Source organism: Chrysochloris asiatica, unplaced genomic scaffold (assembly GCF_000296735.1).
Source record: "Chrysochloris asiatica unplaced genomic scaffold, ChrAsi1.0 scaffold00172, whole genome shotgun sequence".
NCBI classification, from domain to species: Eukaryota; Metazoa; Chordata; class Mammalia; order Afrosoricida; family Chrysochloridae; genus Chrysochloris; species Chrysochloris asiatica.
Genome location: NW_006408690.1, coordinates 1,184,611 through 1,208,523, shown reverse-complemented (window position 1 = coordinate 1,208,523; position 23,913 = coordinate 1,184,611). Strand labels below are relative to the sequence as shown.

Genomic DNA, 23,913 nt, shown 5'->3' with positions numbered 1-23,913 from the left:
TAATGCAATACATCATTTGATTTATTTACTGCTACTTCCATGAGTGTTGATGGTGGATCCAAGTGAAATGAAGTCTTTGACAGCTTCAATCTTTTCTTATCATGATGCTATTTATTGGTCCAGTAATGAGGATTTTTGTTTTCTTTACATTAGGGTACAACCCATACCTAAGCCTGTGGTATTTGATCTTCACCAGTAAGTATTTTAAGTTCTCTTCACTTTCAGCAAGCAAGTTTGTATCATCTGCATATTGCAGGTTGTTAGTGAGTCTTCCTCCAATCCTGATGCCACATTCTTCTTCAAATAATCCAGTTTCTAGAACTATTTGCCCAGCACACAGATTAAATAAGTATGGTGAAATAATGTAACGGTAACCTGAGATTTAACTAGAAATAAATACACAAACCAGCTTGCAACTAGACATAGGAAAAATGAATACTATTCTAATAGTAAAAAAGATGTTTGAACAACTAAATAATAAAGTCACTTCAGAGTTAAAATACCAGAGATTTTCTCTTTCACCCAACCACAAGATGGCGATAGCAACTGGTGAACTCTAGGCTAGGTTCCCCAGAGCATTTCTCTGAACCAAAGAAACAGCTCTCCCTTAGCTGATTTTTTAGACACCCCAGTACAGTTGAGCTTGCAATGGTAAATCCTAATCCTAACACTTTGGGAACAATCTCAGTCCACATAAGTCCTATTCCTAGGAGCATTGTGAAAAACTCTTAAAATATAATCAGTTTCTATAAATTTTAGGAGGAAAGACTGTGTAAGAAAATCAAAGTAATGCTTCACAACTGCACAGTGATGAGGCATCTTCTGACTAAGCCTGGTAAGGCAAAAATACTAGACTAAATCCAAGAATATGTAGCCTGGGGCAGGGGTAGGTAGGAGAAGGGTGCTAAGCAAGGTTATAATAGTCTACAAATAAATGAACTTTATTTTGAACAATTCCAGTGAAAATATCAAAAGCAGTGGATATATATTATAGGGAGGAAACAAATAGACTGTATCCATTCATTCAACCAATGTGCCAGGTGCTAGGCTAGACACCAGTGAATATCTGATTGCTGCCCTACATTCTGGTAGGAGAGTTACGCTTTATGTTAAATAACCATATTTTATCCCGTTAATGAGAGAACAGAGTAGCTTTGCTACAAATACTTTTTGTTGTTGTTGTTGTTATTGTTAAGTGCTGTTGAGTCAGTTCCAACTTGTAGCGACCCTGTATAGGGTTTCTGAGGCTATAAATCTTTGTGAGAACAGAAATCCTCATCTTTCTCCTAAAGAATGACTGATGGCCTTGAACCACTGACTTCGTGGTTTGCAGTCCAGTGCTTATCCTCTACATCCACTGTGCTCTCAACAAATACTGTAGTCGTGCAAATATCTAGAAAATTGTCATTATATGTCTTAAGAGTTAAGCACTCAGCTGCAAACAGAAAGGTTAGTTGTTCACAGTCACCTGAAGGCCCTGAAGGATAATGAGCTGGTCATCTGTTTTCATAAAGCAACCAAGAGCAGAAAACCCTACGGGGACACTTCTACTCTGTCACATATGGTTGCTATGAGTCCAAATCAACTTGATGGCACCTAACAATATTCAATTTTCTCCATTTACTGTAAGGTTTTTAGAGTTTTCAATGTGAAATATTGGGATTAAGAATAGTTTGCAAGTTTCTTGTTTTCAACTGAGTTATGTAAAAAGTGGCTGTGTGGGGTATCTGAACTCTAACTTGTGAAGAGAGAGAATCACTAGCATCAACACTGATTCCTATGAAGTAGAAGTCAAACACAGCAACACCTTCCAACCTTTTTTTTTTTTTTATCAATTTTGACACCAAATATCCCTCCCACTCTGTCCGTCTATGGTGGGTTTGATAATCTGCTGTAATGGTGGTGGTGGTGTGCCACGGAGTCAATTCTGACTCATAGCGACCCTTCTTAGGGTTTCTGAGGCTGTAAATCTTTACAGGAGCAGAAAGCGTCACCTTTCTCCCATGGAACAGCTGGTGGGTTTGAACTGCAGACCTGAGGTTAGCAGACCAACTCGTAACCACTACGCTACCACAGCTCCCAAACAATACTCATGATTATGGGGCTTTTTGGAGAAGCACCAGGTTATAACTTGGGATCAGAATCAAAAGTCTGCAACTCAGGATCAGGATCAGAGGGCATGTAGGAAGAAACTCACTTCTTTAGTGCCCAGGCAAGTATTACAAGATTCTTTTAACTTTGCCAGTAAGTACAAAAAGGCACAATTCCACCAGCAGATCTCCTGCTCCAAGGTGTTTGCTTTTCTTGCTCAGTAGGCCATTTCAAGTTGGTCTCCTGGTTCTGGTGTCACCATTTCTCTGATACACTTGTTGTTGCTTTTAGCCATCTATGATATTTAAGGATTTATGTCAACTTGGCTGGGTCAGGATTCTCAATGGTTTAGCAGTTAAATTGTAGGTATCAATTCCATAAAATGAGATAGAATATGAAGCAATCACCTCTTTATATGATCTTATGTGATCAGCTCTGACTGATGTAATTATTCTCTGTGTTGTAAATCCTAACAGAAGAACCAAGAAAGAGGAACCAGGAGAGGAGTGTGTTCATTAGACCGGAGTTCCCTGCATGGTGAAGCTCCTAGTCCCAGGGGAAATTTGATGCCAAGATGTATGGGGATATCTAGGAATACTGCACCTACAGAAGCTGAAAAGAGACAAGGCCCTTTCCCTAGAACTGACAAAGAGAAAGCCTTCCCTTAGAGTCAGCACTCCGAATTTGAATTTGACTATGCAAAGGCTTTCTATTGTGTGGATCATGACAAATTATGGACAACATTGTGAAGTATGAGTATTCCTGAACACTTCATTGTGCCCATGAGGAATCTGTACTTGGACCAAGAGGCAGTTGTTTGAACAGAACATGGGAACACTGAATGGTTTCATATTAAGAAAGGTGTGTGACAGGGTTGTATTCTTTCACTTATTCAACCTGCATGCTGAGCAAATAATTTGAGAAGCTGGGTTCTATGAAGAAAAACGTGGCATCAGGATTAGAGGAAGGCTCATTAACAACTTTCACAAAGCAAATGACACAACTTTGCTGAAAGCCAGGAGGACTTTTGAGACACTTGTTGATGGACATCAAAGCCTGCAGTCTTCAGTATGGATTGCAACTTATGTAAAATAAACAAAGATCCTAATGCCAGATGAGTAGACACCATACTGATAAATAGAGGAAACATTAAAGTTGTGAAGAATTTCAAAAAATTTTTAAAGTTGTGAAAATTTTCATTTCCTTACAAAAAAAATTTGGGGAGATGTTGTTGATAGTGACCACTGACCAATTCATGGCAACCCCTTAAAAATGGAACTAAAAGTGCTTTGATCCTAGGCCATTCTCATGATTGGACTGTTATGATTTTGTTTTGTTTTTTTACATTTTTATTGTGAACTGAGTGATGGTTTACATGGGAGAACATCAGCTTTACACCATCGTTTCATTGCAATGATTACAATCTCCTCCATGCATCATCATTCAACAGTATTTGCTTCCATTCCCTCTGGGTTTTTTTAGTTGTTTGGGGGAGGGGGTGTACACAAAAAGACTAAGGAATATATAATAATTTAAACAACCAAAGGGTACATTCTGCAAGCCTGCCTCCTGGCTGCCAGCACCCAGTCCCTCTCTTTCCATGAATCCAGAGTCCTCAGCCACTCCCTCTCTCCATGTCCTCATCTCTGCCTCCATCTCTGGAGTTACTGCTTCTCTGGATAGGGTCCAGCATTCCACTCATGCTCTTTTCCCTTGATGGTTCTAGGGTTCTCTGTTTCTGGACTGTAAGATTACTATCCCCCCATTTTTGTTACAAAATTTCTACCTTTACAGTTGTAACAGTTGCAATTAGTCATGATAGCAATTACTCACTATTGAACCATAAAAATTTTACTTATCCCCATCTCTTTTCACCAGATCCATCTAGGCAAGATGAAAACTGTTCAGTGGGGTCTCTACCTTCCTCTACATACTCTTAAACTAAACTCCCTCTTGAAAACTTGTAAACCAGTCACTTCCTGCCTTTATTGCCCCCTCATCTTAGGCAAACTTCATATCTCATACTTCGGACAATGGCCAAACTCCGTCTCTCATATTTCGGACATATTGTCAGGAGGGACCAGTCACTGGAGAAGGATATCATGTTTGGTAAGGTGGAGGGTCAGAGAAAAAGAGGGAGACCCTCAGCGAGATGGATTGACCAAGTGGCAGCATCAATGGACTCAAGCGTGGCAACAGTAGTGACACACCCAGAATCGGGCAGTGTTTGTTCTGCTGTGCATAAGGTCGCTATGAGTCAGTACCAACTCGATGGCACCTAACAACAACATTTTAGGCAGCCAGTGTCTAAGTTGCCCATCCCTATCTACCCTTTATACAGAAGGGATAACATTGATAGTTAATGTGAAGACTCCTTCCCTCTTGGTTGATATTTTGAGCTACTACATCCATGAGTATAGGTCAAGTTCATCAAATTATAGCAATTTACACTCGTTAGCTTTATCAATATATATTTTTTAATCTTCCTCTAGTCAAATTCTGATTATCAAGCCATTGAGGCTAGGTCAAATGGGTACTATCGAAAGTTTGGGCATTCTTGTGCACATCCCCTCACTTCATAACTTCATATCAGCTGGATACTTCACTCTCAGCTCTAGACCTCTGTGGCTATGTCCTTGTCCATGGGCTCAGGAGTCCCCAGGTCTCACCACACTTCAGAACAATCAGCCCTTTCTCTTCTCTCTCTCATTTCCAGGTCATTGTGAATCTATGGAACGTGGTTAAACTCAGCCCATTTCTTCATTGCTGACTTCCCCCCTCTTTCACCCATCAGTAGACCAATGTGGTCGCCAGCAAGTTTACATGCCTGCTCATGTGTTCACTTTGAGTTTCAGTCTGCTCATGTGTTCACTTTGAGTTTCAGTCTGCTCATGTGTTCACTTTGACTTTCAGTCTGGGAAGTGGGTTTGTCCTGAAGGGACTTGATTGCTTGCCTTGATGGCTCCCTGGCAAACAACTTGCTTGTTCTTGTAGTAGCCAATCATACTGCCATTTTTGTTTTGGATTTTTCCTGCTGATCTTTCTTTGGAGATATATCTTCGGTTGCTCTAACAGTTCTAGATTGATCTGCTTGTCCTTTCTAGTGGGAATGTCCCACCTCAGAAGGTTCTGGGTGGAGCACAGGATTCCTCCTAAGGTCCTATACATTTCAAAGGCTCTGCAAGAAGCCTATTTTAATGGGAAAGTTCTAAAACCCCTTTTATAGGTATTCCAATCAGTTACAGGCTGAAGACAGGCTTACAAGCTTTCTGTAATCATGTTTTCCAACATTCCTTTCTATCCTATTCAAGTGTCTGTTTTAATATAGCAGTCAAGGGAAACCAATATTCATAAGACAGCCAAGCATCTTTGTTAAGATCTTTTACTTCATTTCTTCCAGTCTCTAGCTACTCTACATTCAAGAAAAAGTTTCAGAGTCTCTTCTAACATCCACTTTGGTAGTTTCTCTCTTTCCTGTCTTTTTAGTGACCTGCTTCCATTGTGCATCAAGTTCCTGATGTCATCCCATAACTCTTCTGGCCATTAGTGTTCAATGCAACAAATCAGTTCTTGAGATGGACTCTATTTTCAGGTGGGATATGATAAATTCAAGGTCATATTTTGGTTCTCATGGACTTGTTTTAATTTTCTTCAGCTTCAGCCTGAACTTGCATATGAGAAAACAGACACTAGCCTTGTTCTGACTGATGATACTGAGTTTCTCCATCATCACTTCCCACAGAAGTAGTCAATGTGATTCTTGTGTATTCCTTCTGGTGAGATCCAGGGGTATAGTTGCCTTTTATGTTGTTTGTAAAAGGTATTTGCAATGAATATGCCATTGGTCTTGCAATATTATGTCATGGGATCTCCAGCATCCTTTGTATAACCAAGGACATAGTTTCTAACTAAGCATTCTTCCTCTTTGTTTCCAACTTTCACATTCCAATCACCAGCAACTATTAATGCATCGTGATTGCATGTTTAAACAATTTCAGACAGAAGAAGTTGGTACAATTCTTCACTTCATCATTGGCGTTAGTGGTTGGTACATAAATTTGAATATCATCTCCCTTGTAGGCATATAGACATATCACAGCAGTGTCAAGATAGATCTTGAAATGTTCTTTTTAAATGATGAATACTGTTATTCCCCTTGAATTTGTCATTCCCAGCAAAATAAACCATGACTGTCTGATACAAATTGGCCAATACCAGTCCATTTTAGCTCACTAATGCCTATGATATTAATCTTTATGCATTCCATTTCATTTTTGACGACTTCCTATTCTCCTAGATTCATATTTTATACATTCCAATTACTAATGAATGTTTGCAACTTTTTTACTCATTTTGAATCATGTCCCATTAGCAAGTGAAGGTCTCAAAACCTGCTCCATCCATCTTGGGGCCACTTAAAGTCATAGCTAAATTAATGATACACTATCCTAGCAATTCAGGATAGAACAGTGATCTGATAACTTGAACAAGTGATCTCTAAAGCAGACTACATATGAAATTAATTGGGAAGGGAGAGGAAAATACAAGATCCTGTATTTATATTTAACTTCTATTTATATTTAACAGCTGTTCCTTGTGAGAAAGATGAACCTTTCAGCTCCCATTAAGATTTCAAGCCTATACAGGGTTGCTATGAGTTGGAACTGACTGGACGGTACTTAACAAGAACAACAAATTATTTTAGATTGTAAAATACTTATGATTCTTCATGATGAGATTGTGTGTGAGTATAAAAATATCTTCCCAAGGAAATATTCTCAGACTATCTCAAAGTAAAGTACTCATATCATTCTTTACAAAACAAACAAAAAAACAAATGTTGCAAATTTGCTGACATCTTCTGTGATGACAAGTGGTTATCAGTACTGTCTATGCAGTGAGTTGTTTAAAAAATACACATAATCTGTTCCTTCAAAGTAACAGTGACATTTTAGCACTCCATGAGAAAGACTTTCGAAGTAAGCATTTTTTAAAATGGATGTTTGAAAATGTCTGCAGTGTCATATAGTTTTCTTGCCAAAAAATATAAACATTCACATAACCATGCATTTTAAACTTGGAAATACATTGTCTAAACTGTCTAAAAATATTTTGCATGAAGAGGTTCCATGGATTTTTAATCTAATTCTTTAAAATATTAAGATGCCAAGCTTTCCAATTAGTTCACAAGGATTGATTGATATCATGTGAGAGAATAAAGTGTGCTTCATAATTTGACAAATGTAGTCAATAATTGATTTCTTCAGTGTACACTGGCATATCCTTATAAGGTGTCTTCTTCAACAAGGCAGATATTAAAACCAAGTATAAAAATAAACTGAACTTAGGGACCTCTGAATCACCACATTACTAAGTATTAAGATTTCTTTAAAGGATGATGCATATCCAATCATAACACTCTCACTACATTTTTTTCAAAAATGTGAATCAGTTGATTACAGTCAAATCTCATTACTCACAGCAGTGCTGCTTTGTAGAGTTATCACAAACACCAACTAAGTCAATGTTACTGTTGTTAAGTGCCGTCAAGTCAATTGCACCTCATAACAATCGTGTATAGGGTTTTTAAGGAGTGGCTGGTGGGCTTGAATTACTGACCTTGTGGTTAGCAGTCCAGTGCTTATCCTACAGTGCCACACCAGGAGTCTGAACCATTATTCTAAGGAGAAATAGAAAGCTCGGTTCCTGCAAGTCTCTGGTCACAGCATTTTCTTTCAATGAGCAAAACATAACCTTGTTGTATGCGTACTTCTGTTTCAAGACACCTTCTTCAAATATCTATTTTTTTATTCTATCACAATGAACTCGTGTCTAACAACACTATAAATCATACCTTAAATAAATTTATCCAAGACACTGATTTTTTCCATAAAGCATATCACAGCCTTCATGTGCTTACAAACACAAGACAGTACCTTACCACTACAATTGGGGATCACTTTAAACAGCAAAATCACCAGCAAAATGTATAAAACCATGAAAAACATGTCTCTAAAACCACTGCCAAAAGAATGCTTGTTTTACTTTATGAGAGCTATTCTACATTATAAGAAGGCATCACCTGTTTAACATTAATTGGGAACAGGTGCATCAGGCAATTAAAATTCTTCACTGCTTTTGCATGTCTGCAAATGACCAAAAGAGCACCACTACTATTGATATTGAGATTGGCCCAGGACTAGGCAGTGTTTTGTTCTGCTGTGCATAGGGTCACTATGAGTCGGTTCCAACTCAATGGCACCCAACAACAACAACTATTGATAAAGGGGTTACAAATAAATCTTAATGAGAAGACAGATTTGTAAATACAGAATCTACAAATAATAAGAATCAAGACTATATATTGCTCTCCTATTGAAGATAACATAATTATTTATTTTAAAATAATAATAATATGTTACTTGAAAATATAAGCATGACAAGGGAACATTGGGTTAAGTGCAGGGCTGCTAACCATAAGGTTCAAACTCACTAGCTGCTCCATGGAAGAAAGATGACACTATCTGCTCCTTTAAAGATTTACAATCTCAGAAACCCTATGGGCTAGTACTACACTGTCCTTAGGATTGTTAAATCAGATTCAATTCAATGGCTATAATTTAACTTTAAAATGTTGTATCACCTTTATCTCATTCTGATTAAGTATAGCAAAAAGCGAATATGCTTGTAAATTTGTACACATACCAAACAGTGAACGCTTATTTTTACTAATAAAATATCAACAAAAAAATTTCAAGGCCACTATCCTAAGATCTCATACTTCAAAGAATGATAAAATATTAGACAGTGAGCTTTGCTTTCATTGTCATATCTGGGGAAGGGTTGGAAGGTGCCATGTCAGGCTGCAAAGTTTTCAAGAAGAAGCCCCTGAAACAACCCAAGAAACAGAACAAGGAAATGGATGAGCAAGATAAGACTTTGACGAGAAACAAAAAAAAAAAAAGAGCAGTAGAAACGTGAGGAGTTAAAAATGAAGGCCCGGAGAAGGACCCCTGGCCACAGGTAGAATTTAAACTCTGGCAAAAAATAAACTGTCCTTAAGTGTAAATTGCTACAATTTGATGAACTTGACCTGTACATATAGATGTAGTACCTCAAAATACCAACCGAGAGGGAAGGAGTCCTCACATCCAAAATCAATCCTATCCACTCTGTATACAGGATTGATACAGACAGGCAACTTAGACATTGGATACCTAAAATGGGAGGGGCTATAGAGGCATGAAGTGGCTGGCTTACAAGTTTTCAAGAGGGAGTTTATACAAGAACAAACAAGTTGCTCACCCAGGACACATCAAGGCAAGTGGTTGGGTCCACTCAGGGCAAACCCCCTTCCCAGACTAAGACTCAAGGGGAATACATGAGCAGGCATGTGGTCTGACTGGAAGTGAGGGAAAAACAGCAATGAAGCTGTGAGCTAAGTCTGACCACGTTCAATAGACTTCTTTGAAACTGGTTGCCCAGCAGTATGGCAAGACCTGGGGACTCCTGGGCCCAGAGACAGTGACATGGCCACAGAGGACTAGAGTGGAGAGTGAAGTGTCCAGCTGATAAGAAGTAAGAGCATATGCACAAGAACACCCACACTTGCAGATAATACCCACTTGACCTGGCTTCAATAGCTGGATTATCAGAACACAACTAAAAGAAGAAAGAAGAGGAAGAAAAGAGTAATCTGATACAATTTGATGAACTTGACCTACACCCATGGATGCAGTAGCTCAAAAAGGGGAACAAATCTTTATAATGAGGATAATTCCCACCCCCTCAGTACACAGGGCTGACAGGGATGGGAAACTTGGACATTGGCTACCCAAAATGTGTGAGGGGGGACAGGGGCTAGAAAGACAAGAAGTGACTGGCTTACAAACTTTCAAGACGGAGCCTAGATCCAGAGGGCATGGAGGAAGGTAGAATCTCCACTGAGTAGTACCCAATCTGTCTGGGCAGGGCTGATGAAAGGAGATGGGGACAGGACTCTTGTGGTACAACAGTGAATAATTGCTATCAGGACTGACTGTGAGGATTGGAAATGTAAAGGTAGATGTTTTGTAGCAAAAGAAAGGGGACAAAAACTAGTGAGTAATTGTTATCTTAACAAATTGTGTCTGTCATAATAATAAAAGTAGAAGTTTTATAACAAAGATGGGGGAGTAGTTACTCTTACAGACCAGAAACAGAGGACTCTAGGACAATCAAGTGAGAAGAACACAAGTGGAATGCGGGACCTTATCTAGAGAAGCAGACACCAGAGATGGAGGCAGAGATGGGGACATGGAGACAGGGAGCAGCTAAGGACTCTAGATTCATGGAAAGAGAAGGACTAAGAGCTGGCGGCCAGAAGGTAGACTTGTAGAATGTGCCCTTTGGTGGTTTCAATTATTATATATGCCTGAGTGTTTTAAAAAATAGAGAGCTGAAACGAATAGAGAGCAATACTGTTAACTGGTGGTACATGGAGGGGATTATAACCACTGTAATGAAACAAAGTATACGATTTGTTGAATGTAAAACTGATGATCTGCCCTGTAAACTTTCACTTATTTCACATTAAAAACTTTAAAAAAAAAAAAAAGAGTTTAGTTTCAGAGTGTATGTGGGAAGGTAGACTCTCCACTGAATAATTTTCATTTTGTCTAGACAGGTTTGGTAAAAGGAGACGGGGATAAGATTATTATGATTCAACAGTGAGTAACTATTATCATGACTAATTGCAACTGTCACAACTGTAAAGGTAGAAGTTTTATAACAAAAGTGGGGGAGTAGTTAATCTTACAGTCCAGGAACAGAGGACCCTAGGACCTTCAAGGGAGAAGAGCATGAGTGGAATGCTGGACCCTAACCAGAGAAGCAGCGACACCAGAGAGGGAGGACATGGAGAGAGGGAGCAGCTGAGGACTCTAGATTCATGGAAAGAGAAAGGTTATGTGCTAGCGGCCAGGAGGTGGGCTTGCAGAATGTGTTCTTTGGTTATTTAAATGATTATATATATTCCTGAGAGATTTCATATACACCCCCCGCCACCCCCCAAAAAAGCAGAGGGAATAGAAGCAAATACTGTTGAATGATGATGCACAGAGAAGATTGTAATCATTGCAATGAAACAATGAGTGTAAACCTGATGTTCCCCTTGTAAACTAATCATTCAATTCACAATAAAAACTTTAAAAAATAAAATAAATTATTTGTGACTGAGGTGATGATGACCCTTGATTCCATTCCTGTTTAAACATCAAAACTCCTTACTATAACATCTCATGTCATCTACAGTTTGGATGAAGTGTTGTCTTGAAGCCTGTTGTATATTTAAGAGTAAATTTTTTTAGAAAAAAAAGAAGAAAATGAAATCACACAGCAGTTCATCTCTTTAGTTCTCATTCAGCCATTCCTGTCTTAGCTGTGTGTGTCAGAGTAAACCCAAACCAGAGCTTTCCAGAGCTGCTCTTTGGACTTTGTTATGCTCAGAATTCTGTACCACCTGGAATTAAATCAATTCATTTGAAAATGTTCACATGTAGCAAAAGAAAAGTTTTCAAACAAATATCAATATCAGTTAATTTAATGTCAGTAGTCAACTCTTCTTTAAGACAAGATTTCATGGACTCAAAGAAAACAGTGATATGAATATAGGTCAAGAATTAGAGATGGAAGAGCATGAGCAGAACATGGGACCCTAATCAGAGAAGGAGCAACACCAGAGATGGAGGCAAAGGTGATGACATGGAGAGAGACAGCAGCTGAGGACTCTAGACTCATGGAAAGAGAAAGGTTATGTGCTAGCGGCCAGGAGGTGGGCTTGCAGAATGTGCCCTTTGATTGTTTCAACAATTCTATATTACTGCATGTTTTTGTGTACATCAAAATAAATAAAGAGGGAACAGAAGCAAATACTGTTAACTGATGATACACGGAGGGGATTGTAATCATTGCAATGTAACAAAATACAATAGGTTGATAGCAAAACTGATGTTCTCCCATGTAAACTATCACTCAATTCACAATAAAAGCTTTTTTAAAAAAATTACTGAAATGGATATTGAAAGCATGATCAAGTCCATGTTGCAGGAATCTGAGTCAGTTATGAAAGCAGCCAAAATAATCTAGTTCAGGGCATGGACTCAGATTTTGTTTTAATATATGCTTTAAAAAATAACTTTGCAGCCTCTTACATCCTGAAACGACTGTTCTTTCAACTCCACTGAGAAATATCTTCTTGATGGACCATTCCATTCCTTGTTAAAATGCTTCTAACAGTACTTAATAAGGCTTCTGCCATTGGTCGCTTGCCACTTAGCTCTTTCAACATCAGAGCTGCTGTTCTTGTTGAACATATCCTAGAAATAGAATAGTCAATACACTGGAAACCTTTAAAAAGTGAAAAGTTCATAACTTTGAAATTTGTGGTGACCTCTACCATTTAAAAGAGATGAATGCTAAACATCATCTAGATAAAACCCACTTAAACCATGATGAATGCCTCTACTTCTAATGACATGAATATTCATAAACAGACCCCTAAATTCTATATGTGACTTTTGCTAAGTATGTCCTAAGATAACCCATTCTACACAGTGATACTTGGGGCCAGTAATAGGAGATTGGTGACAAACAGAAGAGACAAAACAGAAGAAAAATGTCCCATGAAAGAGATTTTCTTTCTGTTTCCTAAGGAATAAAACTTGAAGAGAAGCCAATGATGAATTGGCAAGGAAGGTATTAAAAGACTACTCCTAGCAACTGGACTGAGGATAGAGTGTGAACAGTTGTCAGTACCTAGGATGACCAGAACCAACTGCAGGACAATAAAGAAGCCAAATATAAAATGTACAAGTTTTGTGGCAGCCCCTTGTAAGGCAGAATATAGCCAGAAGGAACTCAAGGGTCTACCCCAGAACACAAAGATGCCATACCCCTAACTTCTGGGAACAAAAGGTGGTGGGAATTATCTACAGATTTTTGTAGATTCATTACTTATTGATGTTATAGTTGATCATTAAACTTCTTTCTACAACATTTTTTAATGAAATTCATTTAACTGTCTCGTCAGTTGTCTTGCATGTTTTTCTTCCAGTTGTTGAATAAGAATCAAACAAATATAATGCAGGTGAAATTATACATTTCATCCTAATCTTTGTTAATCAGAAGAGAGGTATTATTTCCTACTGAAATAATTAAGCTTACCTGAAAGCTTAAAAAAGATACAAAACTCAGAAAATTAATAACTCTGATTCAGGGAAAATAAATCAAACTTCCAAAAGAAGAAAGAGGCCCCTCCAATATGACCATCTCATAAAATAATTAGATATGCTATATAAAAAAAAACAACAAAATGACACCAAGATGATTAAAGGCAAGCAGCAACTATAACAAACTGAAAAGTAAATATCCCCTTGTTTCTAGACAGACGGCTTATTGAACCTCTCAGAAACACCACTGAAACAAGGCTATACCGAAATGAGCACACACAGATCAATATCCACAATATGATACCCATGCAGAAAAAATTCCACTCTGGCTAAAGGACAAAACTCAGTGGCTATATGCCATTGGCATGCAATAATACTCAAGCTAAAGATATCCATCAGAGCAATGATTGGACTTCATATCTTTAGAAATGCCAGAATCGTTCAAAAGGAATGAGAGACTTAGAAATATTCAAAACCATAATAAATAAAAAAGAGTAGTCAAAATGAGTATCTTCACTTTTCTCAGTTGACAAGGCAGAAAAAGTCTCATTCATATGAGTTCATCCAAGTAGAAGAAAGGAAAGAGTGAGAGGCAGCTGTGGAGGTAGGCTATGAAAAGGTGTGGGGATGTGTGGAGACATACATGGGGTCATGGGTATAGAGATGAGATCTGTGATGGACTTAGGAGAATGTGGGGAACTAGAGAGTTTCTGGGGAGTTAGGCATTGATGAGTTGTGAGAGATTACACTGGAGGGCAGGAAGGTGTGTGTGTGTATGTGGGTAATGTGAGACTACGGAAGGTTATGTGGTGGTATGTGAGTTTATGTGGTGGGATATGTGCACAGCAAACACACAATGAGCACATACGTATATATGTGTTCAAGCTTCAGCTTCAGACAATTCATACAAGTTCACAAGAACCACAACATGACCTTGAGTATATCCTACCTGAATTTAGAGACCATCTCAAGAATAGATTTGTTATATTAGACACTAATGACCAAAGACCAGAGGAGTTGTGAGATGTCATCAAGAACATCATACAAGAAGAAAGCAAGAGGTCATTAAAAAGAAAAGGGAGAAAAGACCAAGATGGATGTTAGAAGAGATTCTGAAATTTACTCTTGAGCATAGAGCATAAAGCGAGTGGAAGAAATAGGGTAGTACAGGAGTTGAATAGAAAATTTCAAAGGGAAGATCAAGAAGACAAAGCCAAGTATTATAGTGAAATGTGCAAAGACCTGGAGTTAGAAATGCCAAAGAGAAGAACATGTTCAGCATTCCTCAAGCTGAAAGAACTGAAGAAAAAGTCAAGCCTTGACTTGAAATACTGAAGGATTCTATGGGCAAAATACGGAATGATGCAGAAAGCATCAAATAAGATTAAAGGAATGCACAGAGTCACCTTACCAAAAATAACTGGTCACTGTTCAACTATTTCAGGAGGTAGCATAAGATCAAGGACTTACTTCCCAGATAGGTTGGTGGAGTAGACAGATGCACTGAGCCAAACCTCTGCAACAAAGACCCAGAACCAATTGCAGGACAATGCAGATCGAATGAATCAGATACACATGGTGATCCTGCAACTTTGAGCATCAGAGGATAGGACACAGAGGTAGACTGAGTGTCAACTGGAAGAGGAAACTGAACAGGAGCAGTGAGAGAGAAGAAAATCAGGGGGGCTGTTGGCCCACATAGAGTGGCATAACCATATTGAGCTTTAGCCAGTGGCTGTTGATACAGTGGCCCGCAGGCACAGGATGTAGCTGGAGGTTGGTGGCAAGGGGGTGCAGTTCTTCCCGGTTCCGATGCCCTCCTAGTAGCCAGGGGTATGGCTGGTCCCTGATCTCACTAATCCAATGGCCAATGGTATCCCCTCCTGCACACACTCTGTTCTATCTGGAGTCAGGCACAAAGCATGGTGTTGCTGCTTTTGTAGGTGCTTGAACCCACCCTGAACTATGCAAGACAAACAGTGGAAAGAGAACTGTATTAGCCCTTCTACTCTCTACAACATCCACCAGCAGACAGGTGGTGAGTGCCTGAGAACACAGCAATATACAATCATCAATTAAATATAAATATGACACCACAATGCCTCAGAGGAAAGAGACAATTTCAACTTACAGGAAGAAACAAGACAGAGTGTCTCAAACAAGTAAGCAAAATAGAGTCAGAATATTTAACATCAGAAATGATATCAGAACTGCCTGATAAGGAATTTAAAAGAATGCTATTTAGGCAACTTCAATGGATTAAGAGAATAATTGAGAAAACTGTAGAAAAACCAATGAAAATAAGCACAAATCTATAGAAGAATTCAGGAAACAAACTGAAAAATAAATGGAAAATAGGGAACCATAAAAACAGCAATTAGAAAGTCAAAAGATTAATAGAAAGACTTCAGAAACATATAATACATTGAAAGAGCAAAGAAGTAAGGTTAAATCAATGGCAGGTTGAATGGCTGCACTTATAGGCTATCTCTTAATATTCATCTCCTAGAGGAACAATAAAGAAAAATCCAAAACAGACTAAGATTTTTGTGGGACACTATAAAGAGGAATAACTTATTATCAACAGGTAGAAGAGACTAAATAAATAAATAACAGAGAATATTGTCCAAGAGTTGTTGGAAGGAAACTTCCCTAACATCATGAAAGATGAGAAGATAGGCATTCAAGAAGTTACAGGATACCACAGAAGACTAGAGCAGAGAGTGAAGCATCCAGCTGATATGACGTGAAGGGAGATGCACAAGCACACCCATACCTGCAGATAATACTCATTTGACCTAGCTTCAATGACAAAATGATCAGAATTTGACTAGTGGAAGAAAGAAGAGGAAAAAAAAGAGTAATTGGCTAAAATTTGATGAACTTGACCTATACTTACGGATGTTGTTCCCTCTTTTGAAGTGGATACAAATCTTTACAGAGAGGATCATTCCCACTCCCTTGGTACAGGGTTGACAGGGATAGGCAACTTAGACATTGGCTACCCAAAATTGGGGGAAGGGGACTACAAAGGTACGAAGTGACTGGCTTACAAGCTTTCAAGAGGGGCCTAGTTTCATGGGGAAAGGTAGGATCTCCACTGAGTGGTTTCCAACCTGTCTGGATGCAGCTGGTGAAAGGAGATGGGGATAAGACTTGTGTGGTTCAATAGTGAATAGTTGTTATCAGGACTGATTGTTGAGTGTTGCAAAGGTAAAGGTATATGTTTTGCAGCAAAAGGAGGAGAGTGGTTGATCTTGCAGTCCAGAAGTGGAGGACTCTGGGACCATCAAGGGAGAAGAGCAGTGTGCGACCCTATCCAGAGAAGCAGTGACACCAGAGATGGAGGCAGAGACGTGAAAAGTTGGAGCAGCTGGGGAGTCTGGACTCAGGAGGAAGAGGGGTTAGGTGCTGACAGCCAGAGGCAGGCTTGCAGGGTGTACCCTTTGGTTGTTTGAATGGTTATATATTCCTGAGTGCTTTGGTGTACATTAAAAAAAAAAACAAACAGAGGGAATGGAAGCAAATGCTGCTGAATGATAATACATGGAGGGGATTGTAATCAATGCAAAGAAATGAAATACAACAGGATGAATGTAAAGCTGATATTCGCCCATGTAAATTATCACTCAATTCACAATAAAAAAAATTACTTAAAAAAGAAAAAAGTTATAGGATAAACCCCAAAAGAAAATGTCAAGACATATTATAATCACACTTTTTAAAATCAAAGACAAAGAAAGAATCCTGAAAGCAGCTCAGGAAAAATGACCAGTTACCTAACAAAGGAGAACTAATAAGAGACTAAGCTCAGTCTCAGCAGAAATCATGCAGGCAAGGAAACAAAGGAATCACATATAAAACTCTGAATGAAAATAATTGCCAACCAAGAATCATTGTCATTGTTGGTGTTAAGTGCCATCAAGTTGGTTCCAACTCAGTGATCCTGAATAGGGTTTCAGCAGCCCAATGATTATCCTATAGTGCCACACCAGGACTCTAGCCAAGAGTCATATATCCAGCAAACTGTTCATCAAATATTATGGAAAAATTAGAACATTTTCAGATAATCAATTAAAAGAATTTTGATGTAAAAATCAGACCAACCTTACAAAAAATACTAAAGGGAGATTCTGTACAGAGAACCAACAGCAGACAACAGCCTGAAACTACTATATGCGACAGTATCAGCTAGGCTCAACACAGATATAGAAGTATGTAAAGTAAAACAGACCTACACGACTGAAAAGAGAGAACCAGAGATACAGTTGCAATAACAACAAAAACTTAAGTTAAGAAGAGGGACTAATGTAGTTACAGAACTTCCAAATGAAGAGGAAATCAAGTAGATTTCAAGAATAAAATAAAATAAATCTAACTATAACCCTAAATACTAGTCCAAAACTACTCTAACCCTAGCCTTAACCAAAACCTTACCCCTAACAATAACCCTAATTCTTAAAAAAAAAAAAAAAAAAAAGACATGATATTGAAGGAAGAAGTCCAAGTTGCACTGAAGACATTAAAGAAAAGGCAAGTCTCCAAGAATTGACAGAATACCAACTGAGATGTTTCAATAAATGGATATAGTGCTAAAAGCACTCACTTGGTCAAACATCTGAAAAACATCCATATTTGTGCCCATACCAAAGAAAGGTGATCCAAAAGAATGTGGAAATTACCAAACAGTATTTTGCTGTACATAATTTGAAAATGGTTTCAGAAGTATATAGGCATGGAACTACAAGAAAATCAAGCCAGATTCAGAAGAGGACATGGAATAAGGAATGCCATTGCTGATGCTAGATCTTTACTGAAAGTAGAGAATACTAGCAGATGTTACCTGTGTTTCATTGGTTATACAAAGGCATTCAACTGTGTGGATCACGACAAATTATGGAGAACATTGCAAATAATGGGAATTCCAAAACACTTCCTTGTACTCAAGCAAAATCTGTTCATAGACCAAGAGGCAGGTGTTCTAGTAAAACAAAGGACTATTGCATGGCTTAAAATCAGGAAAGGTATGGTGTGAAAACAACCAAGAAGCTGGATTAAATGAATAAGTACATAGCATCAGAAATGAAGAATGACTCGTTAACAACCTCTTATATGCAAAAGATACAACCTAACTTGCTTAAAGCCAAGAGAACATGAATCCAGCATGGATTGATCCTCAGCGTAAAGAAAACAAAAATTTTCACTACTGCACCAATAAGCAACCTAATGATAAATGGAGAAAACATTAAAAGTTGCCAAGGATTTCATTTCACCTAGATCCAGAATGAACATCATGGCAGCAGCAGTCAAGAAATAAAACAGCATATTGCATTTGGCAAATCTCCTACAAAAGTGTTAAGAATAAAGATGTCACTTTGAGGACTAAAGTGCTCCTGACCTAAGCCATCATATTTTCAATCACCTCATATTCATGTGAAAGCTGAACAATGACTAAGGAAGACCAGAGAAGAATTGATGCCTTTTAATTACTGTGTTGGTAAAGGATTTTGAAAATACCATAGACTTCCAGAGGAATTAATAAATTTGTCTTAGAAGTACAGCCAGAATGCTCCTTAGAAGTGAGCAAAACTTTGTCTCAAATACTTTGAACATGTTATCAGAAAGGACTAGTCCCTGGAGAAGGACATCATGCTTGGTAAAGTAGAGGGTCAGCAAAAAGAGGAAGACTTTCAGCAAGATGGCTTGACACGGTTACTGCAACAATGGGCTTAAACACAACAACAATTGTAAGCCTGGGGCAGGCAGGACCTGGCAGTGTTTCATTCTGTTCAATATAGGGTCGCTATGTGTCAGAACCTCTCTGATGGCATCTAACAATAACAACATCTCATATATGAAAGAAATTCAAATCAAAGATATGGAATGCTATATTTATATGAATGTCCTCTGTCATTTAAATAAATCAAGCTGGTTTTCTTCACAAACCCATTAACCCTAACTTGGGACTTTAAGATCAGGATATTTATTGTATACTTGTTTCATAACATTTGGGGACCTGAATGACAGAGTGCTGAAAATTAAATTATCACTGTGTCATCATATTTTATATCTGAAACTACAGGAGACTAGTGACAGTTTTATTTTCAGCAGCAAAATATCTATATGCCTCGTCCTTACCAACCAGCATCCCATCAAAACAAGTATGGATAGGAGTTTTAAAATGTAAAACACACATACACATTTTCTTTCCAGGTTCCTGTATATAGTTTCCTCCTTAATTGCAAAATCGCCCTGTTTTGATTTCTCTAGTGCTCTTCAGAGAAATGGCAGTGTATTTGAATGAACACCATCCATGTTTCAATAAGTATCATATTCCATAAATTTGTGCACTATCTGGTTGACCCCTCCTAGAACTGGCTCTTCACTTTCTGGCTATTTTAATATTCTAACACATTTTGAAGAATATGGTCAGCCTTTAACTAAAGTCAAACTTCAGATAAAATTTTAGATTTAGCCTTCTTATAGTTCCTAAATAAATGGATACTCCGTGCAAGTTTTATTTTCTACTCCTCTTTCAATCCATTTGGCAGCACTGAGACCTACATGGGGAGATTTTTTTTCTCACCAGTAAGAAGCCTCTTGTTCACTTATTCACACAAATACAATACATTCAAAAATAGAGCATTTCTGATGAGCTTTTGATTTCAAAGGATTTTATTGTCATGTTCTTACCTCTGAATTGTTAAGGTGGCATTTATGAGTTCCTGAAAACCAGCCATCACTGGAACATTGATCAATGTCCACCTTCTGAAGATTGATATCAACTTTCATGACACCCCTTAAAAACAGAAAGAGAAAAAGAACAGGTTAATCTGAGTCTATAGTTTCTAACTCTTGTTTCTACCCTGGGAATTAGACAAATTAGCATAAAGAACAAACTACAAGTTTTCCAATTGCCCACTCATATTTATCTAAAATGCACCAAGTGAAAAGAGAGACACAATAGCCAGAATCGACAAGTACTACTTATACGTTAGCTCAAAGGCAGCGGCTCTGTATTGCTCACTGCCCTGTCTTCAGCTCCTAGCATAATGCTTGTTGTTCTTGTTGTTGTTGAGAACCACTTTGTTGGTTCTGACACATAGCCACCCTGTATAGGATTTCCAAAGAGTGACTGGTGGATTTGAACCATCAACCTTGCAGTTAGTAGTCCAGTGCTTATCCTACAGTGCCACACCACAATGCTTAGCTGGAGTAAAGCCTGTTGCCTTCTAGTGCATTCTGACTCCTAGCGACCCTATAGGACATCAGGTGTGGCACCTTTTGATAAGCACTGGACCTCAAGATTAATTATAACCAGAAAGTGGCCGTTCAAATTCACCAGCTGCTCCTCAGAAACCCTATGCGGGATCGCTATGAGTTCACACTTACCCACTACAACAACAATCTTTATGAAAGCAGATTGGTACATCTTTCTCCCATGAAATAGCTAGTGGGTTCGTTCACTCAGCTTTTCAGTTAGCAGTTGTGCACTTAAATGCTGCGCTACCAGGTTCCTTTGTACAGAGTAAGGTACTCCAATAGTTTTTGATTGTCTGTGAATCAACAAACTCAACTTTGAAACAATACCTGCTCCCAAAGCTTCTTCTGTGAAAGTAACTCAAAACAAAGCTCTCATTCATCTCATTACTTTCTACTCCTATTTGTCATTGTAAGGTCAGAAGGATGGCAAGTTGGCGGAAGGTAGTGTGGTAGTTAAGGGCCAAGAATCAGTTCTGAGTCATTAGTGATTCTGTACAGGATTTTTGATAAGTAGCTGGTGAGCTTGAACAGCCAACATTATAGTTCACATTCCAGTATTTATCCTACTGTGCCCCCTTGTTCCCCTGAGGGAGGGTAGTATCAAGAAATAAGCATCCCTATCTTCTGATCTTCTATCCCAATAACTTTACCAGCTCTTTAGGTCTCCCTGCACACCATCGCAAATATGGAGATTAGCAATATCTATGAAAGTGCTGATTAATATGTTTTCTTTTATATCTGGAAAAAAAAACACTGTACTTCACATAGAATTTGAAAAATATCGTTGAAAACAAGAACTCACAAATTCAGAGCCAATCGAAAGCAAAATTGTAAAGAAAGCTTCTAGTTTGCATAAAAGTATCCCATTGTCACCAACCAATCTCCCTACCTATTCCTAGATTCCTCCCTTCTATTTTTATCACTGCCACTACTAGACGCAGCAGCAGAAATATTTATCTGAATTGCATTGCCAAACCTGGACTTTATTAAAACAAATATGCTGTGCTCTGACACCTGAAGCCCAAAGTTTTGTAATGGAGTTTTTGTTTAGTTTATTTTTTATTTTCAGATTTGAGCAAAGTATAAAATATCCATGTTATTGTTAAATGCCGTCAAGTAAGTTCTGACTCACAATCCTGTATACAGTTTCCAATGCACAACTGGTAGGTTCGAACCACAAACCTTGTAGTTCAAACCGACCTTGCAATTCAGTGCTTATTCTACAGTACCACATCAGAACAGCCACAGAGGAATGAATTTTCAAGGTCTCATCCTCCCCAATTTAAACTACTTTCATTATTGTTGTTGTTTAGTGTTGTCAAGTCAGTTTCTACTCACAGTGACCCTGTGTAGGGTTTCCAAGGAGCAGCTGGTGGGTTTGTACCACCAGACCTTGTGGTTTAGCAGTCCAGTGCTTATCCTATACCACCACTCCAGGACTCCACTTTCATTACAATATTACTCAAATTGGTATAATCTAGGTGTGAAATCCTTGTATTGTAGCTCTGATAGCTTTAAAACAAACAAAATTACAAATCGATGCAAGCAAAGCTATAAAACCAACAGAATTTAAATTAGCAATATTAATTTAAAGGGGCTAATAATATGGTTTTTTTCCAAAACTAAATCATGTTTAAACAGACACGTGGTGTCTATAGTTGGTTCAGTAAGTCTGTTGTTATTAGTTGCCATCAAGTTGATTCGAACATATGGAGACCCGATGTGTGCAGAAAAAAACTGCTTCACTGGTGTTTAAGGTTGTGGCCTTGTCAAAGTCCTATTTTCAAAGACTATGAGGCCTTACTTTTGAGGGGTTTTTTTCTTTTCTTTTCTTTCTGATTGGGTTTGAACTGGCAAGCATTTGGTTAGTAGCCCAGTGCTTAGCCATTTATGCCATCCAGAGGTTACTCAGCAAGCCTATACTGTTAACACGTTATGACTCATTTCTCTCCTCCCAGTTCTCCTTTTAAACTACTGTGAAATCTTCCAAAAGACTGGTCTAATTGGCCTTTATTGGGGGTAAATAAATCTGCCTATTTTTAGTTTGCCTATATTCTTTTCTCCTTAACCTCTGACAAAATATTATACGACATAGAGCTAACATGCTCAAAATAGACACAAAAGTAAACAGGGACACTAAAACATCCTGCCAGTATTTGGTTATCCAGATATCACATAATATGTTTAATTTTTTGATGATTAATTAAATGAAAACCCAATACTTGCAAACCTTTCAAAGAAACAGATCTCAGCTTGCAAGATATTACTGTGGTGGGCTACCAATGCCATAAAATAATGTTTTCCCATGTGACAAATAACTGGATTTATCGGGCAACTGAATACCTAAACCCAGTTCACCCCTTCACTATGTCAATAAATATCTGTTTTCTGGGCTGTGTCTTTCACTATAAGGGATGCAAAGGTGAACCACACAGGCCCTGCCCCCAAAGAGCACCAAAGGTGCTAAGACATTTAAATATTTTCAAAAGTACCAAGATATCCAGTAGAGAATGGATGGTAAAGGCTGGGGAATTTGGAAAGTTATCATTTTGAAAATAGTAGGGATTCAACAAATATTTGTCTAGTGACTTCAAGATAAGGACTTCTAATAGAACCACACTCCACACAGGTCATATCAATCATGCAAGTCTATTCTTGGCTCTACTTTATGTTATTTGGAAAATAACTAATTCTTTATTTCATCCATTCAATAAATATTTGTTGATGCCCACTATGAGCCTGAACTATGCTTGGCCTCTGAACTATTCTTAGCATTAGTAACTGAGCGGGGAGAAGGGAGCCTGCCTTCATGAAGTTTATTTCTCTTGTGAGGTAGATGGTTATACCAAATAAGTGTATTATATGTAACAAAGTAACAAGTGGTGGGGGTAGGAGGAGGGACTTAAAACAGGGAAAGGAGAGGGGAGTTGGAGAGGGGCAGGTAGAAAAAGTATTTAAAGGTAGCCTTCCTAGGGTAAGAGTTCTAACTTAACAAACCATTTATATTCACACTCTAAATCACCAGTCACCTTAAATGTCATAAAATTTCCTATTAAACTACTATTGTCATTATGGTGGTGGTGTGCCATGGAGTCAGTTCCAACTCATAGTGACCCTGCATAGGGTTTCTGAGGCTATAAATCTTTACAGAAGCAGAAAGCCTCATCTTTCTCCCATGGAATAGTTGGTAGTTTCAAACTGCTGACTGTGAAGTTAGCAGCCCAACTTGTAATCACTACACTACCAGATCTCCTTATAATTGTCATTATATACTTCCATTAAAACCTTATTTGAAGTTGATTAGTTAGTAAACTAAGGAGCTCTGGTAGCGTAGTGGTTACGACTTGGGCTG

General features: G+C 38.2%; 1 protein-coding gene across 1 annotated transcript in view; it reads right to left on the bottom strand.

Moving 5' to 3' along the window:
* GPR158 (G protein-coupled receptor 158) overlaps positions 1-23,913 on the bottom strand; it is a 637,652-nt gene that overhangs the window by 567,233 nt on the left and 46,506 nt on the right. The window contains 1 exon segment of the mRNA XM_006871655.1: positions 19,992-20,097. Within this exon segment, the coding sequence (XP_006871717.1) occupies positions 19,992-20,097 (106 nt within the window).